Source organism: Diaporthe batatas (genome assembly GCF_019321695.1).
Source record: "Diaporthe batatas strain CRI 302-4 chromosome Unknown Contig00003, whole genome shotgun sequence".
Lineage (NCBI taxonomy): Eukaryota > Fungi > Ascomycota > Sordariomycetes > Diaporthales > Diaporthaceae > Diaporthe > Diaporthe batatas.
Genome location: NW_025408550.1, coordinates 1,742,106 through 1,755,755, shown reverse-complemented (window position 1 = coordinate 1,755,755; position 13,650 = coordinate 1,742,106). Strand labels below are relative to the sequence as shown.

The window sequence follows — 13,650 nt, the reverse complement described above, 5'->3', positions numbered from 1 at the left end:
CTGAAACGGGTCAATTATTATCTATTAGCCCATTGGACAAGTTGCCCTTGTGCAGTCCGTCGAGGTTTATGGCTTCTCGTGCAAGCTGCATCCCTCCTCCTTCGCCCCTCAACAGTCGAGGCCGCGCGCGGAGAGAGCGGTGAGGTCGGACGGGCTGACGGGCTGACGGGCCTGTCGATGTAAACAAACCACCTGGGCACCCACCAGGGTTGACCCCGCCACGCCTGCCACGCCCGCGAACCCAGACGCGCTCTGCCCTGAAAATCCATTTGCAGGGGTCAGATCCACGCTTGCAAGGGTTCGCGCTCTGCCAGAAAGTAGCGCCAGATACCCAGGTGCTTGGGTGTGCACATCCCTGCATTTCAACCCCTGCCTAGGTGCTCGCACGACAACTACAATCCCATACTTCACTTGCCTATCGACGACACAAGACCGAAGAACCGCATCGCATTACCCGCCTTGACTCGCCATCATGCTCTCCAGCCAGTCCGTCACCGGCATCCCCCTCAACCACGCCCCGTCCGCAACCACCTACAAGCTCCTCGAGCTGCCCCCCGAGCTGCTCGCCCTCCTCGAGTCCGACAGCCCGCCCGCCCTGCGCCTCGAGCCCTCGCCCACCGCCGGCCTGCTCAAGACCCCCGACAACAAGACCTGGTCCCTCCGCCAGAAGAACACCTCCAACGCCCTCATCCTGCTGCAGACCTCCGGCCCCGACCGTGATGGCTCGTCAACTCTGAGCACCGTCGCAACTCTCCACGAGACCGTCGAGCTCGTCCCCGAGGCCGAATCCGCCGCGGCCCCCGTCGTGGCTGCCAAGGGGAAATGGCATGAGAAGTTTGGCAAGACCCGATGAGGCCGATCCATCGCCGGCCGACAGGGACGAGACAACGCCCAGTTGGTCTCGGTTGGAGCCCTAGAGGGTCTTCGCAAGAGCCGCGGGCGGCACATGTGCCAACGATGCCATTTCAGGACAGTGGAAACTCGCGCCGCAATCGACGACTCTTGGTCTCGGAACTAGGTGCTCGTGAGGAGGCAACATCCAGATCAGCAATATCACTCGGCGCAACGGAAACGTGCCCCCTGATGCGATACAATCAGGACAGAACTCCTTTTGGAGCGCGACCAAGAAAGCGGCTTCATTTCTAGAAAGAAACTCTTGCGGGCTGGGGGGGTAGTGATCATCTAAAAGAGAATTACTACCGAGCCCCACAACGCCCCATGGGACGTTTTCGCAGCCCAAGTCCTGGAACAGGCACAAAACGTCTGCCATTGTCTTCAGCCGCTTGACAGACAAGGGCTGAAGAGTCAAGAAGGACTCCAGGGATCGCAGGGGCCGGCCCCGGCGGAGCCCACAAAGGGTTGTTTCTCCTGCGCGGACTTGGACAATCTCCTGACCAGCGCCCGGTGATGGGATGGTATGAGAGCAAACCACAAGGTGCGCCCTGGACATCCGTGCAGGGTTACAACTCCGCGTATGAGTACAAGATGGAAGGGCCGCACTTGAGAGAAATGCCTCGCGAAGCCAGGCGCCATTCTCTCGCCTGAGCACCTGTGCATACCTCAGCCGCGCCCTCCATTTTACAGTAACATAGGAGCGAGCTCGAGGGTCAGCAGAAAACGCGAGAATGGCTAATATGTTAATACAATTACTGCTGCAATCTCAGCCGGCGGCCACTGCACCCCTTCTTCCTTGCAGTGGCCCATCCATCCAAGTGTGAAATCAAAAACGCCTGGACTCTTGAGATATGTTCCCCTGCGCCGAGCCATGCAAAATACATAAATTAACAGGACGGAAGAAAAAAGAAAGAAACCCCCCGGTGAATGCCCCAGGGGTATTAGGTCTAAATCGTCAGCCGTTGCGGATGAAATCCCTCCTAACTAACCCCTGTGTGATTACGCCCCAGGACCGCCTTCCCGTCACAGCCCCGGCATCAGGTTCCCCCAAAGATTATGAGCCTCAAAAGGGTCATCAAAGCCAAAAGGAGACGGCCCGACGTTGTCGAAGTCAAACGGGGCCATGCCGTATTCGTACGCTGCGAAAAAAGGGTCAGGCACCCGATCCTGAAGCCACGGTATTGGGTCGGCGTCCACGGCGACGGGCACGGCTCCAGGGTAGAACTGGTTTGCGGGGACCATGGCGTTCCACCAATCTCCTGCGTTGTTGTTGTTGTCGATGTTGTTCACGGCTGGTTCCTCGGCCGGGGGTCGATCCCAATGCCTGTTATCCTCGAAGTCGTTAGCGTCCCCGGTCTGGCCATTAGCGACAGGTGAGGCTTCGAATTGCTCACCCTGCCTGTAATTGTTGTTGATACGTCCGAAGGCGCCCACGAATGCAGGTACATTACCATACCTCATTCCCAAGTGTCCCATATCTGGCTCGCCTGCTGGCACTGGAATCGGGAACACATCTTGAGGGTTGACGTACGGTTGAGCTTGAGGTCTTGGGACTTGCGCCTGTGGTCCTGGGACTTGAGCCTGGGGTCTCGGGACTTGAGCCTGAGGCTGTGCATTTGGACGGGCAATATTTATCGGCAGAATCCCTTCTTCCGGCACAGGCAGACCCCGGGACCGCCGGAGCATATGGTGTGAAGGCAGCCGGGGTGCTCGATTCTCATTTGGCACCAGAGCAGGCGGACCGTTGTGCGGCCCAGGTATGGCCCCGGCCCCGGCCCCGGCCCCGTTGGCTCCAGCAAAAAACTTGCGGACATTCCTCAGGCGATAATCCACTACTTGCGGTTGGTTCATTGGCTGTGGTCCAAGCCAATCGTGTTGTATGTCCCGGTAAAGAGGGCCAGCAAAGGGAACCTGAGGGGCCGGGTCAGGTGGTGGATGAGGAGCAGCAGCAACGACGCCATTGGCGACAGGTTGATGACCTAGAATCGGTCCGCCCTCCGGGCCTTCCACTGGCATGTATGCATCGTGCCCTCTGTTGTAGCGCCACCTTCGTGCTATGCGGCCGGGCCGGTGGTGATGATGAAGATAATGGTCAGGAGGGATATCTAATCTGAGTTAGCAAACCTAGCTAGCAAACCACATGCCGTCTCTCTCACTAGCTCCATGCTCTGTGCAGAAAAAGTACTAACGTTGGTGAAGTTGGTGAAGTGAGGCCTTTTTCTCCTCGTCTTTCTTGACTTTATCAGACAATTGGAACTCCAGCAGATCGGCCTGAACCTCCGGGTGCATTTCCAGCGCCTTTTTCCTGGCTTGCTCCTCCGCCGCTTGAACCTCATCTCTGTGTCTCTTCTCTACGCCAAAGCCATCATCGAATAAGGGACAGTTGCCTGACTTGCCGCCCCGGCTGGCGTCGTTGAAATGGCTATAGTCACATGACTTGGAACAGACATAGCACTGGATGTTCCTGCACTTGGTACAGGTCATCTTGTTGCAGCCATGCTCCTTGATGAACGGCGCTGAACATTTGTTGCAAGTTCGAATCAAAGCTGCCGACATTGCCTCCTCAATCTCATGCCTAGCAGAGTGGCCCTTATCCAAGGCTGCTTCGGCACAGGTTTTGGGGACATGGGTCTCTTTCCTGCACGACCGGCAGCTCGTGATAGCACAATCTGGGTTGAGGCACCGGAACTCCTTGTCCTCCTCCATTGGGGGATACTCGGCGGCGAATGGGCAATGGGGACATGTTTCCAGGTTCTCGATGCCCGCCTCTCGCAGGACGGCCTCCTGCTCGATGCGGTCCAGAGCTGTCATGGAATGTTTGTCGAGAAATATCTCCTTCTGGTCCATCGCGAAGCTGCCCGCACAGCCGTCGGTGGACATACAGTCCAAGTGGTACTTTGAAAGTCCGATCTGTGTCTCAGCCATCGTCCTCGCACAGTCTCGACAGAACCAATGCAGGGTCTCTCCGTCGCAATGAACCATGCGGTTGAGAGCATATTCCACGAAACAACACCCACAGTCAGCGATGTTGCCCTCAAGCATGGCGATTTCAAGGTTGGTCTTTTCGGCCTCTTCTCGCTTGCGTTGGGCCTCGGCTTCCGCGTGCTGTTTTGCCTGAACCTCCCTCAAGGCCACGAATTCCTCCAGCGCCTCGCGTTCCCCTTGATCAGCACAAGTGCGTATGCGGTCAGCAAGGGCATCCACGTCGTATCTTCCCGGGATTTGGGTGACCCTAGACTTTTTCCTGTATGGTGGGCGATTGGTGCTGCTAGCAACAGTCGCAGCCACTTGGAGAAATGCAGGGTAGAGGCAATTGCCGTTTTCCACAAATGTTTTTCTCAGGTCTTCAGCGTAGCACTCAGGGAAAGACTGTTGCATGATCATATCACTGAACAACATCAGCACAACTTGAAGGGAGCCCGGAGTTGTGGCTTTGCCCGTATTTCTGTGGAACACGCCTGTGACATCGGGATGAAAGGGGTTGCAGGAGCTCACCACGTCTTTTTGTATGAATTAGCCTTGAGTTGTCGCCGGCGCTCCTCGTTGTCGAACTTTGCGGCAGCGTTGCCCGGCCCTGGCGGCGGCGGCTCCTCGTCGTTTCGCTTTCTCTTCAAAGCATTTGGCTTTGGCCTCCGAGGATACGGATTGCCGTTCTCCATTTGGTCGAGGATCTGGCCTATGACCCGGTTTGCATCCCATTGTGCCTCGGTGCAGACTTGGGTCAGGTACTCGGGATCAATGTCAGGAAGAGCCAAGCTGACACCGGCCCTGCACCGAGTCTTTGTCTGATCATCGACATGGAGGTCGAGTCCGTGGTCGTCACCTTGATCGTCTCGGTCCGACATTGCGGCGGCGGGTGGAGCTTCAGGTCTCTGGACCGAGAGCATCTTGAAAGATCTGCACAGGAGGCTGAGGGAGGGTAAGGCCCTGCGCTCGCCCCCGTGTGCTAAACCGACGTTGTTTTGTTGCGGAAGCTGCTCCTGTTTCAAATCCAGTCGCTGCCTCTCGTTTCTGCAGTGACAAAGGCGAAGGTTGCCTTTACCCCTCACCATAGTCAGTGGAAATGCGACCCGTCGGTAGACTTTAAATTCGGGAAGGTGCGACTACTGAGTCGTCACTTTTTCAAGGCAGACACGCCTGTGCTGGGATGCTATGGCAATTATGACCTCAGGCAGGAAGGAAACGGAGCCTTGGGAGTCAGTGTTTGGGGATGTGTGATGGAATAGTGTAGCAGTAGCAGATGGGCAGCTTGATATCCGGTCGGCTACTTCTGTTTGCTGGCGCCTTGCTGGCCTCGCCTCGCCCCTTGAGGCAGCACGGTCTGCCCTAGCTAGAGGCCCCAGCTACCTCGAGGTACACGAGCAGTCGAGTCTGAGAGATGTGCCAAAGAAAGATGAGAGGGGACAGGAAGCTCGGCTGCGACCCCATGTGCGAAGCCACCGAAGAGGGATTGATTGTGTGGCACCACCAAAGACCAACACCTGGGAAAAGGAAAGTTCGTGCCACCTACCTCGCCAACTAGGACAAAAAGACAGTGATAACAGCAGATGAGCGAGCTGTCGCTCATCATGGGTGAGGTTCCCCCCCGCAGCAGGCCAGAGCGGGAGCTGTTTGTAACGTTTTGGTGTAATCGGGCTGGCTCTCAGACGGCGCGATAGCTTCCTTCGGCCCTTGATCGGCTGTCACTGGTGCGTTTCCGCGGCTAAAGCGTAAAATGGGTGCCTAACACGGGGACCAAGAAAGTCATCAATACCTGCCGTAGACTTGGTGCGTGATGCGTACGGCGGTGCCCTGTTCAATGGCCAGCGGAGGAGGGCGAACAGGACTGAGATGCTGTTGGCTGGGTGAGATGATTGTACTACAAGGCTGGGCCCACCGTTGCTAGGTAAGTAGGTAGCTCTGCAGGGGGACGGACACGCAGGTATCAAGCGAAAAGGTTCGGTCAAGGACATGTGAACACGGCCGGTGGCCTGAGACGGCAAGCTTGGGTCGAAACGGCACTTTGGAGTGAGGGAGGCTCCCCCTTTGCGCGACGTGGTGGGCAGATGCGGCACCTGCTGAGCATTGAGCAGCTGAGGGGCCAATCCAACTTAGTATGTGCTTGGGTTGAAGCTGGTTGGCAGGCTTCCAACAGCCATCTAGACCGTACACGAGCTGTCAGGTCGGTCGGCCCGGGCAGCTGTGTGTGTTTGGTTGGTAGGCTTTCACCTCGCTCCTCACTTTCGCCCGGGGACTGGCCTGGGCGCTCAGCTGTTCCGGCCCGCTCGCACCTCCCCTACCTACCTCGTGCCCGCCTGCCGACGAAAGGCGCGCCGTCTCCAAGCGGGAAACCCCCCTTTTCTGCATCACCTTCAATTGGCACATGAATACGACGCCTATGTAGGCACCTAGGTACCTAAGTACCCAAGTACCTCGGTACTCTGTGCTACCGGTACAGACACACGCTGTTGAAACTAAACCACATCTTACTCTTTACGGCCAACGACATGTTATTATCTGGACAGCTTTCGTTACACAGCCACGCACATATACACGAGCTTTGCCCTAGGTCCTCCATGCTGCCATAGTATCGAATCCCAGACATCCCCGGAGATTGACCCGCTGCAAAATAGCTTTTAAGGTCTTAGAGAAGAATTTCCTAAATATTGATTCCTGATAAATTCAGCTCTCAATAAAACAAGTCAAGTAACCTCTTCTAAAGCGAACCCTCAAAACATTAGGATGATGGCCAGGGAGGGAGGGTTGACGCCACAAGGAGCTCCAGGATGCAAGTGACATGTTGCAATTTTGGAAGATGTGGCGGAGTTCCTATACTATCAGATGTACTGTCATGTTTACTCGCTCAAAAAAAAAAAAAAAAAAAAAACGAGGCACGCATGTGGGCAATGAAAAGTGCACTTATACGGAGTGCATTCCCCGGTATCGCAAGCGCCATGCCAGACATATCCTGGGTGACCTGCAGGCTGGTTCTGGAACACTTCCATATCTTAGCCTATGAGCTATCTGCGACGTAGCTTCTTCAAAGGGGTGTCTACATGACTCCTTATTCCTCATAGTCGCCGTCAGGGTCTGTGTCCTCATCATCGTCTTCCTCTTCTTCAGGAGAAGACACTCGCTTCGTCTGCCTTGTTCTACGCTGGGGAGCCCGTCTCTGGCCTAAGGATTTACCCGGCTGTGGCTGAGGCGGCGGCGGCGGCGGCGACGCCCCTCGGTCTCCCACAGCATCACCATCTTCGATCACCAGCCTCGCGTCTCCTTCATCTCCGCCATCTTCGTCATCCTCAATGGCGGGGAAGAAGCTGGACTTGTGGAAACCACCGCGGTCTTCTTTCTCCTCCTCAGGTTCGAAGCCGCCAGGTAAGAACCCGCCCGCCATGTCCTCGTCGTCGATCGCCTCGACTTGACCGGCTGGCGTGTCCTGCTTGTTGTCCCGGCTGTGGCCAAAAGCATGGAATGAATCCGTCAAATGCCCGTACTCACGGCGTACCCTCTCGGCAATCCGCATCCCCATGAGCAGTTTGCGCCATGCCCCGAGGACAACTTTGCGGCGCTTTTCGTCTTCCTTCCTTGCTTTCTCGGCCTCCTCCTTCACAACCTCCTCCATGACGCGGTCGTAATGCTCCTCGGGTATGACAACGCCCTGGATCACGGGCACAGCCATCCGGTGTCCAAATTCGAAGTCCACCACTGCCTCGGCAAAATCGATCTCCAGCCGCCTGCAGACCCGTATCGCCGACCGATAGGGCACATGTGAGGCACCTTCCGGGAGCATGTGCTCGACAAACAAGTCGATATTTCCATATTGGTTCTTTGGGATGATGCCATTCTGTATCGGAGGAGGGATAATCCAGTCCGTCTGGTCATGACTGTAAAGCCCTTGGAGGACCTTGTGGCCTGCTGCTGCCTCCGCCTCAGCAAGCTCACGTCTCCTGTTCGTCGTCGCGGCTCTGAATGGTGCGAGTTTCAGCGGCTTAGACCCAGGCTTAGGCGCCCGGCCTTGCTTGTGCCACGTCTCCTCGCTCTTCACAGCCACAACGTCCTTCCTGAGGTACACGGGCACTTCTTCGCCGTCTCCCTTCTTGCCCTTGTTCTTGAAGTACCTTACGGGCTCAGCTGTTGGCAACAATGCTTCCTCGCGTTTCAGGTGACGCTCCAAGACAAATTCCTTTGAAGATTTGAAGTATTGTAGCGTTTCCTCGCCTTCCTTGACTTCTTTCTTCACAGGTTGAGCCGGCTTCAAGTCAGTGGCGTCTTCGTCGTAGTCGACTTCTGTCAGAGGGTATTTCTCACCCCCGCGCGCATAAGCACGCAAGACGGACTTGAACCAGTCAAAATGGTCGTAGCGCTTAACCTTCCCATGCTTGTTGTAGACTGGAATCTTCTCCAGAGGCATCCTTGTGCCCTTTGTCCTGCCGGGGAAAATTTGGCCCTTTAGGTACCTGATGGTGACGTCCTTGGCCGTACCGTCCTGACTGAAGCCCACAACGTAGGCCATGACTTGCTTGGCTTTATCTGCTTTAGCTCCTCGGGGACTGAAAGACTCAACGAGATCCCGGTTTGTGCCAACAATATTTTTGACGATCACATCCACAGGAACGTACTTCTGTGTAGCAAGCGATAAGACCTCTGTCCAGTAATGTGGAAATTCCAGGTCCTTGTCGAATTTGGCATTGTTGCTGTCCTTGGCGAGTGCCAGCGGGGGAACCTCAATAGCAGCAATGTCGTCACTGTCCTCCTCGGTCAACTGAAGGTCGTCGTCTGACCCGTCCGAGTCCTCCTTGAGACTTCTTCGACCTTGCTTCCGCAATGATCGACTTGACTGTGGCGGCTTCTTGACTTGTTGGTTTGGAGCTTTTTTTGTTGGCTGCTCCTTGCCTTTGCTAGCTTCTTCGGGCCGTATGTCTTGGTCCAGCGCTGTAGAAACATCACCAACTTTGTCGGGCTCGGCCTCTTCAGACTTGTTGAATCCAAAACCAACCGCTTGCAGGTTGGCGACCATCCGGGCTTCCAAGCCAAGTGCTCTCAGAAGACAGGTGAAGAGCTGCGCGCCAACATCCCGACTGCCGGTACACTCCTGTGCATGGAGCCGAAACCACTGCAAGCTCGAGATACGCTCGCCGTATCGATTCGGATTGATGCCACCTTCATTGAAGCCCTTGATCAGGTTCGCACAGCGGCGAGTCTGCATATAGCCCAGCTTGCGGACCCCAGGAGCAGTAATTCGGAACCGCTTTCTCCACCAGGCCGAAAGAGATCTAATCAGTCGAAATAATGGATCACCGTGGCTCAGGTCGACTGCACCCTTCTCAAGTCTCTGAGCAGCGCCGCCCCAGTCCCTTGCTGCTTTCTCACTGGCCTTGCCACCCTTGCCGACTTTACTGCTGCTCTTGCCGCTGGTTTTACCCTTGGAAGCTTTGGTTGCGGCCTTTTTGGGTGTCTCCTCGTACGAACCCAGTCCGCAGGCGCGTCTGAAGCGCTCAATCTCGTCCCACATTCCTAACGGTAGGTGCGACAGCACAATGCCCTGGGTTACGGGATCGCAAAGCCAAGCATTTCGGATTGCGTTGTGCCACATCAGAAATTGAACATGCATACAATGTGTCGCAATACGGGCCTGGCGCTCCTTCTTCGAGGGGCCTTTCTTGCCACCGAAATCGGCATAGGATGCAGTCGGAACGTGAGACAGAGTTAGTTCCAGAGCGCCCTCGTTGGGGTCGTCGGCCTGAGGCGCCAAAGTCGGGTGGTTATAGGAGACATCTTCGAATTCAATGTCCTCATCATCGTCTTCGTCATCCTTCACATGGTTCGCTTCAATCTTCTGGCGCTTCACTCCTGGGACGTCCTCAAAGTCGGCGTCCGAGAGCGATGACAAGGAGCTGCTGTCATCGTCGTCGCTAAGTTCGATGACCTGTTTGCGCATCTTGCCCTCGGACTTGGGGGAAATGGTCGAGTCGAGGTCGTCGAACAGGGTCGGCTTCCTCGGGGGTGCGATGGCCTTGGCTGCGGCTCCACCTTTCCCTTTTCGCTCCTTCTTCTGGGGCGAGTCTTCACGCAGTCTCTTGCGTGGGACGTGAGGCGGCATTGTGTGAACGTCTTGTCCGATGCGTTTCAGTCAAGGCATCTCGCAGTCCAGCCTACTCAAAATTCAGGTGAAATCTAACGCACCGGCGAAGATTTGGAGTTCAAGGTTACTCCAGGTTGGAGGGCGACGTCATAGACAGAGCCGCGAAGGCTCCATCATGGATATGCGTACTAGCCCAAGGCGTCGCGAAACACGAATGCACGTGTCTGGCAAGGGGCACTGACAATGACCCTGAGGGTTGCGGTAGCCAACCCGTCGGGGGTCTACCCCAGGCCCCACGACAGAAACCCTGGGAGCTCCCAACCGGTGATTTCGTTTTTAGACGGACTCGAGGCAGGTCCGTATCTTTGAGTTTGTGGGAAGATCCCGATTTCCTTGGTCTCCTACTCAGGACTCCCTTATTTCATGCAGTGACTATGTACTGAATCGTGTGATGAACCATGGGTTCGAAAAGCACGCGACGATCACTCTGCACACCGATCAGCTGAGCTGCCCAAGTTATGAAAAATGTACGTCGTTCGGAATCAGGAGGCACACCATCCTGGCCGACAAGAAATACCCTTTCGTCGCGCGGAACATGGCTCCCATCTCATTCACACGTTCGAGAAACTCGAGGGTGGGGACACCCACGTGGGAGCCATACACGATAACTCCCTGAGTCGCCCACTATGGTGCCTCAGGGTCCATTACGAACTGATAGCATGCACGACGGCGGGTGCCTCATCATCTCCGGATCACCTTATAACTCCCACTTCCCGACGCGACCAATCTCCGGGTTTTCCAAAGGGTTCAACCAGGCTACCCTGTAGAGGTGTCATATACTCTGACAGGTGTCAGGTTCTTGGGTCTTTCCAAGTCAACGGGTCGCGTCTCCAAAGCGTAGAAAGCCCGAACGATGGGGGCTGAGAGTACGAGCAGAAGACCCCAGGAGTGGGCTCACTCTCAACTCGGGCCACACTGAGCACGTGGTGGCGGAGACACCGCCGTTTCCACAGCCCTGCAGCCCTGCTGGGCATCTGGCGAAGCACAGGCCGTGGCCACCGTCTGGATGAACGCAGGCGTATCGTCGGAGCCAAGCTGATACCCTTCTGCATGGGATTTGTCCGGGCTCAGAGCAGCATACCGCTACCTCCCCGACGGAACGATCTCTGTGATCTATCGAGCAATGCTGGTAGCGAGGAGATCCGCTGTGGGTTTACGGTGACTCTGGTCACTGGACTGACTCGCACTACACCGAAGAAGCGGGCTCTATGGATTGAGAGCAGACCAACAAGGACGCCAAGTAAGGTGGACATCGTCAGCACCAAGCTCGGTAAGGAAATTCCGGGGCTTGTGGACGCCCGAAACGAGATGATCTGCGTCGTTTTACGATGCAAAGTAGATGTTTCGGGCAATGAGCCTCAGGAGACATGTCGTGGGAACACCTGGGGCGGCAGGAACTTTCCGGGCTATGGAGGAGGGAGCCGCTTCGGCGGATATGTACGGCAAGTGCTGTAATCAAGACAAGCTGAGACCGGAATTCCTGGCTCGACTTTGTTACTGCTCCTAGACTCGGGTCATTATCGTCTCGAGCTCTATGCTGTTGGCTTGTATTGGTCAACTTTTTGAAAGTTGCGATCTTTTTCACCGCTTGGATCGAGAGAGATGCATGTGGCCAGGAATATATCGGTGATATCTGTACCTCCGGCGGTCGAGGTGACCATCTCAACCGAGGGACAGGTATCACTCGCGCTGTCATACTTCCTCACAGTGTTCGCGACTTTCATGGTCATCCTGCGCTTTTGGTCACGGAAATTAAGCCGCTTCGGAATTGCCTTGGACGACTGGCTTACTCTGGCTACACTTGTCTTATTGTACATTGTGCTTGCCCTCAGCGTGGTCTTGGTCTACGAAGGTGGCGTGGGTAAACCCATGTCTCAGGCTCTCAGGGAGCAGCCAATGGCTCCCGTTACATCCTTGAAGGTAAGTCGCGTTTGAATGCTATCTTCCAACCAGATGGCTGATGGTCACAGCTTTTATATGGGCTTGAGTGGACGTACCTTTTCGCATCTCCGCTAATGAAGCTTTCGGTGCTTGCGTATTACTGGAGAATTTTCCCAACAAAACACATGAAGAAATACATCCGGATCTTAACAGCCGTGTGCGCTATCTGGTTCGTCGGGGTTCTGATCGGTAATCTTGTCGAGTGTCGGCCCATATCTTTCTTCTGGAACAAATTGTCAGCACCAGGTACCGGCATCTGCCACTTCCGAGTCGAGGTCTACCTGATTATCGTCGCGGCACCGAATATAGTCATCGACACGCTGACTATCATCCTCCCGGTCTACGAAATCTGGCATCTTCAGTTGGAGCGATGGAAGAGGATTGCGGTCTCGGGAATATTTGTTGTTGGAGGGATGTAAGTTGAAACCACCAGGGAAGTGGCGTCGTATGTTTGTTCTCCACTGACAGCTGTCCTCACGAAACAGGGTAGTCATTGCAAGCATTATTCGCTTGATACTACTGATTGGTTTCTATTTCAAACATAGCGCCGACCTGACCAACAACCTGGTGCTACCTTGGTTCGTGACTCTCGCGGAAATAGGCGTGGGCATCGTTGGCGCATGTCTGCCATGTCTTATGGTAAGCGTCTAACCCCTAGCTCCCTTTTATCAGATGGCTGACCAGGATTCACAGCCCCTCTACCGGCGTTTCTGGCACAAAGCCACTGGAAGCACGACCTCCGGCTATGGCGGCGACTATGGCGGCAAGTCGTCTCTGAGGTCCCACTTGCGATCTCATATGCGGTCCCACACGAACCACGGGCGGACGATAGGATCTAATACCGTCATAGCCGGTCATTCAGGAGGGAAGAAACATCTATCCGGCTCGCTTGATCCCGGCCACCCATTCGAGAGGCTGTCCACACCAGGCAACGCACCCGACGACGATGTTCCTCTCCAGGGCATACATATCCGACACGAAGTGACTATTCAACACTCGGCCGCGGCATGGTACCAAGAGGGCAAGATGTAAGGCTTTGGAAATCTCTGGCCTTTCAATAAGAGCTCTGGGAGGAATTTCAGCTCCCAGATGAACGTACCCACAATCCATGGTGACTATGACGTGCTCGTCCGTGCCTTCAGGGACCGAATAAACAGCCTCAGAGAACGGCCATTGCCAGTCCACGGAGGTATTATGGACCGTTTAGAAAGAGAGGCTGCGGCCAGGGCTTGTCACACGATTCTCGGCATGTCGGACATTTACCACCAACAACAAAGGCGATGGTGTTGGGCAAAAGGCGATCCAGCTTAATCTGAAGTCGACCAGAAATCCTCGATCAAAGTCATCCTGAAGTTAACCTCCAGGGTATTCCACGTTCAGAAAGCCAGTTGCCCTGGTTGTACAGATCTTGGTGGTATGATGCTAGGAAGCGCATCATAGAAAGAGGGCGAATAGACAGGGCCAATCCGAAGGCAGCCGGTGTGTAAAGGAACCGTATTGCGGTCTATTCACGGATGAATGATTGAATGACAGGGAGGGATTAGTGCGGGTACTAGCCGGTGAATTACAAACACATCCATAGAAAGATAATTGTACAGAGAAACAACTTCCTTTCAACCAAAGGTTACGAGTGTTGGGGGAAGTGAAGTGGTCTGCGGCTCAAACTACTCCGTGCCTAAGCTAGTGTTCGG

The 13,650-nt window shown here is 55.2% G+C and overlaps 5 protein-coding genes across 5 annotated transcripts; 2 read left to right on the top strand and 3 right to left on the bottom strand.

Moving 5' to 3' along the window:
- Positions 1-10: 10 nt before the first annotated feature.
- Positions 11-269, bottom strand: KVR01_002389 (uncharacterized protein; the record flags this gene model as incomplete). The annotated part of the gene is made up of 2 exons (XM_044789476.1): positions 11-99; positions 152-269. The coding sequence occupies 2 exons, from the start codon at positions 267-269 to the stop codon at positions 11-13; spliced, it is 207 nt and encodes a 68-aa protein (XP_044647404.1).
- A 203-nt stretch (positions 270-472) lies between these two features.
- Positions 473-853, top strand: KVR01_003173 (uncharacterized protein; the record flags this gene model as incomplete). Its single annotated transcript, XM_044785425.1, has 1 exon — positions 473-853. The coding sequence occupies one exon, from the start codon at positions 473-475 to the stop codon at positions 851-853; it is 381 nt and encodes a 126-aa protein (XP_044648188.1).
- Positions 854-2,180: 1,327 nt separating this feature from the next.
- Positions 2,181-4,781, bottom strand: KVR01_002299 (uncharacterized protein; the record flags this gene model as incomplete). The annotated part of the gene is made up of 4 exons (XM_044784773.1): positions 2,181-2,218; positions 2,289-2,999; positions 3,084-4,282; positions 4,390-4,781. 4 exons carry the CDS (start codon positions 4,779-4,781, stop codon positions 2,181-2,183), a joined length of 2,340 nt encoding a protein of 779 aa, XP_044647314.1.
- A 2,156-nt stretch (positions 4,782-6,937) lies between these two features.
- On the bottom strand, positions 6,938-10,110 carry KVR01_002464 (uncharacterized protein; the record flags this gene model as incomplete). The annotated part of the gene is made up of 2 exons (XM_044790257.1): positions 10,060-10,110; positions 6,938-9,987 (listed from the first exon to the last, which is right to left on the bottom strand). The coding sequence occupies exon 2, from the start codon at positions 9,974-9,976 to the stop codon at positions 6,938-6,940; it is 3,039 nt and encodes a 1,012-aa protein (XP_044647479.1). The 5' UTR covers positions 9,977-9,987; positions 10,060-10,110.
- Positions 10,111-11,049: 939 nt separating this feature from the next.
- KVR01_002359 (uncharacterized protein) lies at positions 11,050-13,607 on the top strand. Its single transcript, XM_044787104.1, has 4 exons — positions 11,050-11,938; positions 11,989-12,374; positions 12,445-12,598; positions 12,653-13,607. Exons 1-4 carry the CDS (start codon positions 11,621-11,623, stop codon positions 12,989-12,991), a joined length of 1,197 nt encoding a protein of 398 aa, XP_044647374.1. The 5' UTR covers positions 11,050-11,620; the 3' UTR covers positions 12,992-13,607.
- The last annotated feature ends 43 nt before the right edge of the window (positions 13,608-13,650 follow it).

What these genes read in the sequence shown, in the direction of transcription:
- KVR01_002359 (XM_044787104.1), top strand. Translation starts at nt 11,621, where the DNA reads ATGCATGTGGCCAGGAATATATCGGTGATATCTGTACCTCCGGCGGTC. An exon ending in CTCCCGTTACATCCTTGAAG is followed by an intron (nt 11,939 to 11,988) that starts GTAAGTCGCGTT and finishes TGATGGTCACAG; the next exon opens with CTTTTATATGGGCTTGAGTG. An exon ending in CATGTCTGCCATGTCTTATG is followed by an intron (nt 12,599 to 12,652) that starts GTAAGCGTCTAA and finishes CAGGATTCACAG; the next exon opens with CCCCTCTACCGGCGTTTCTG.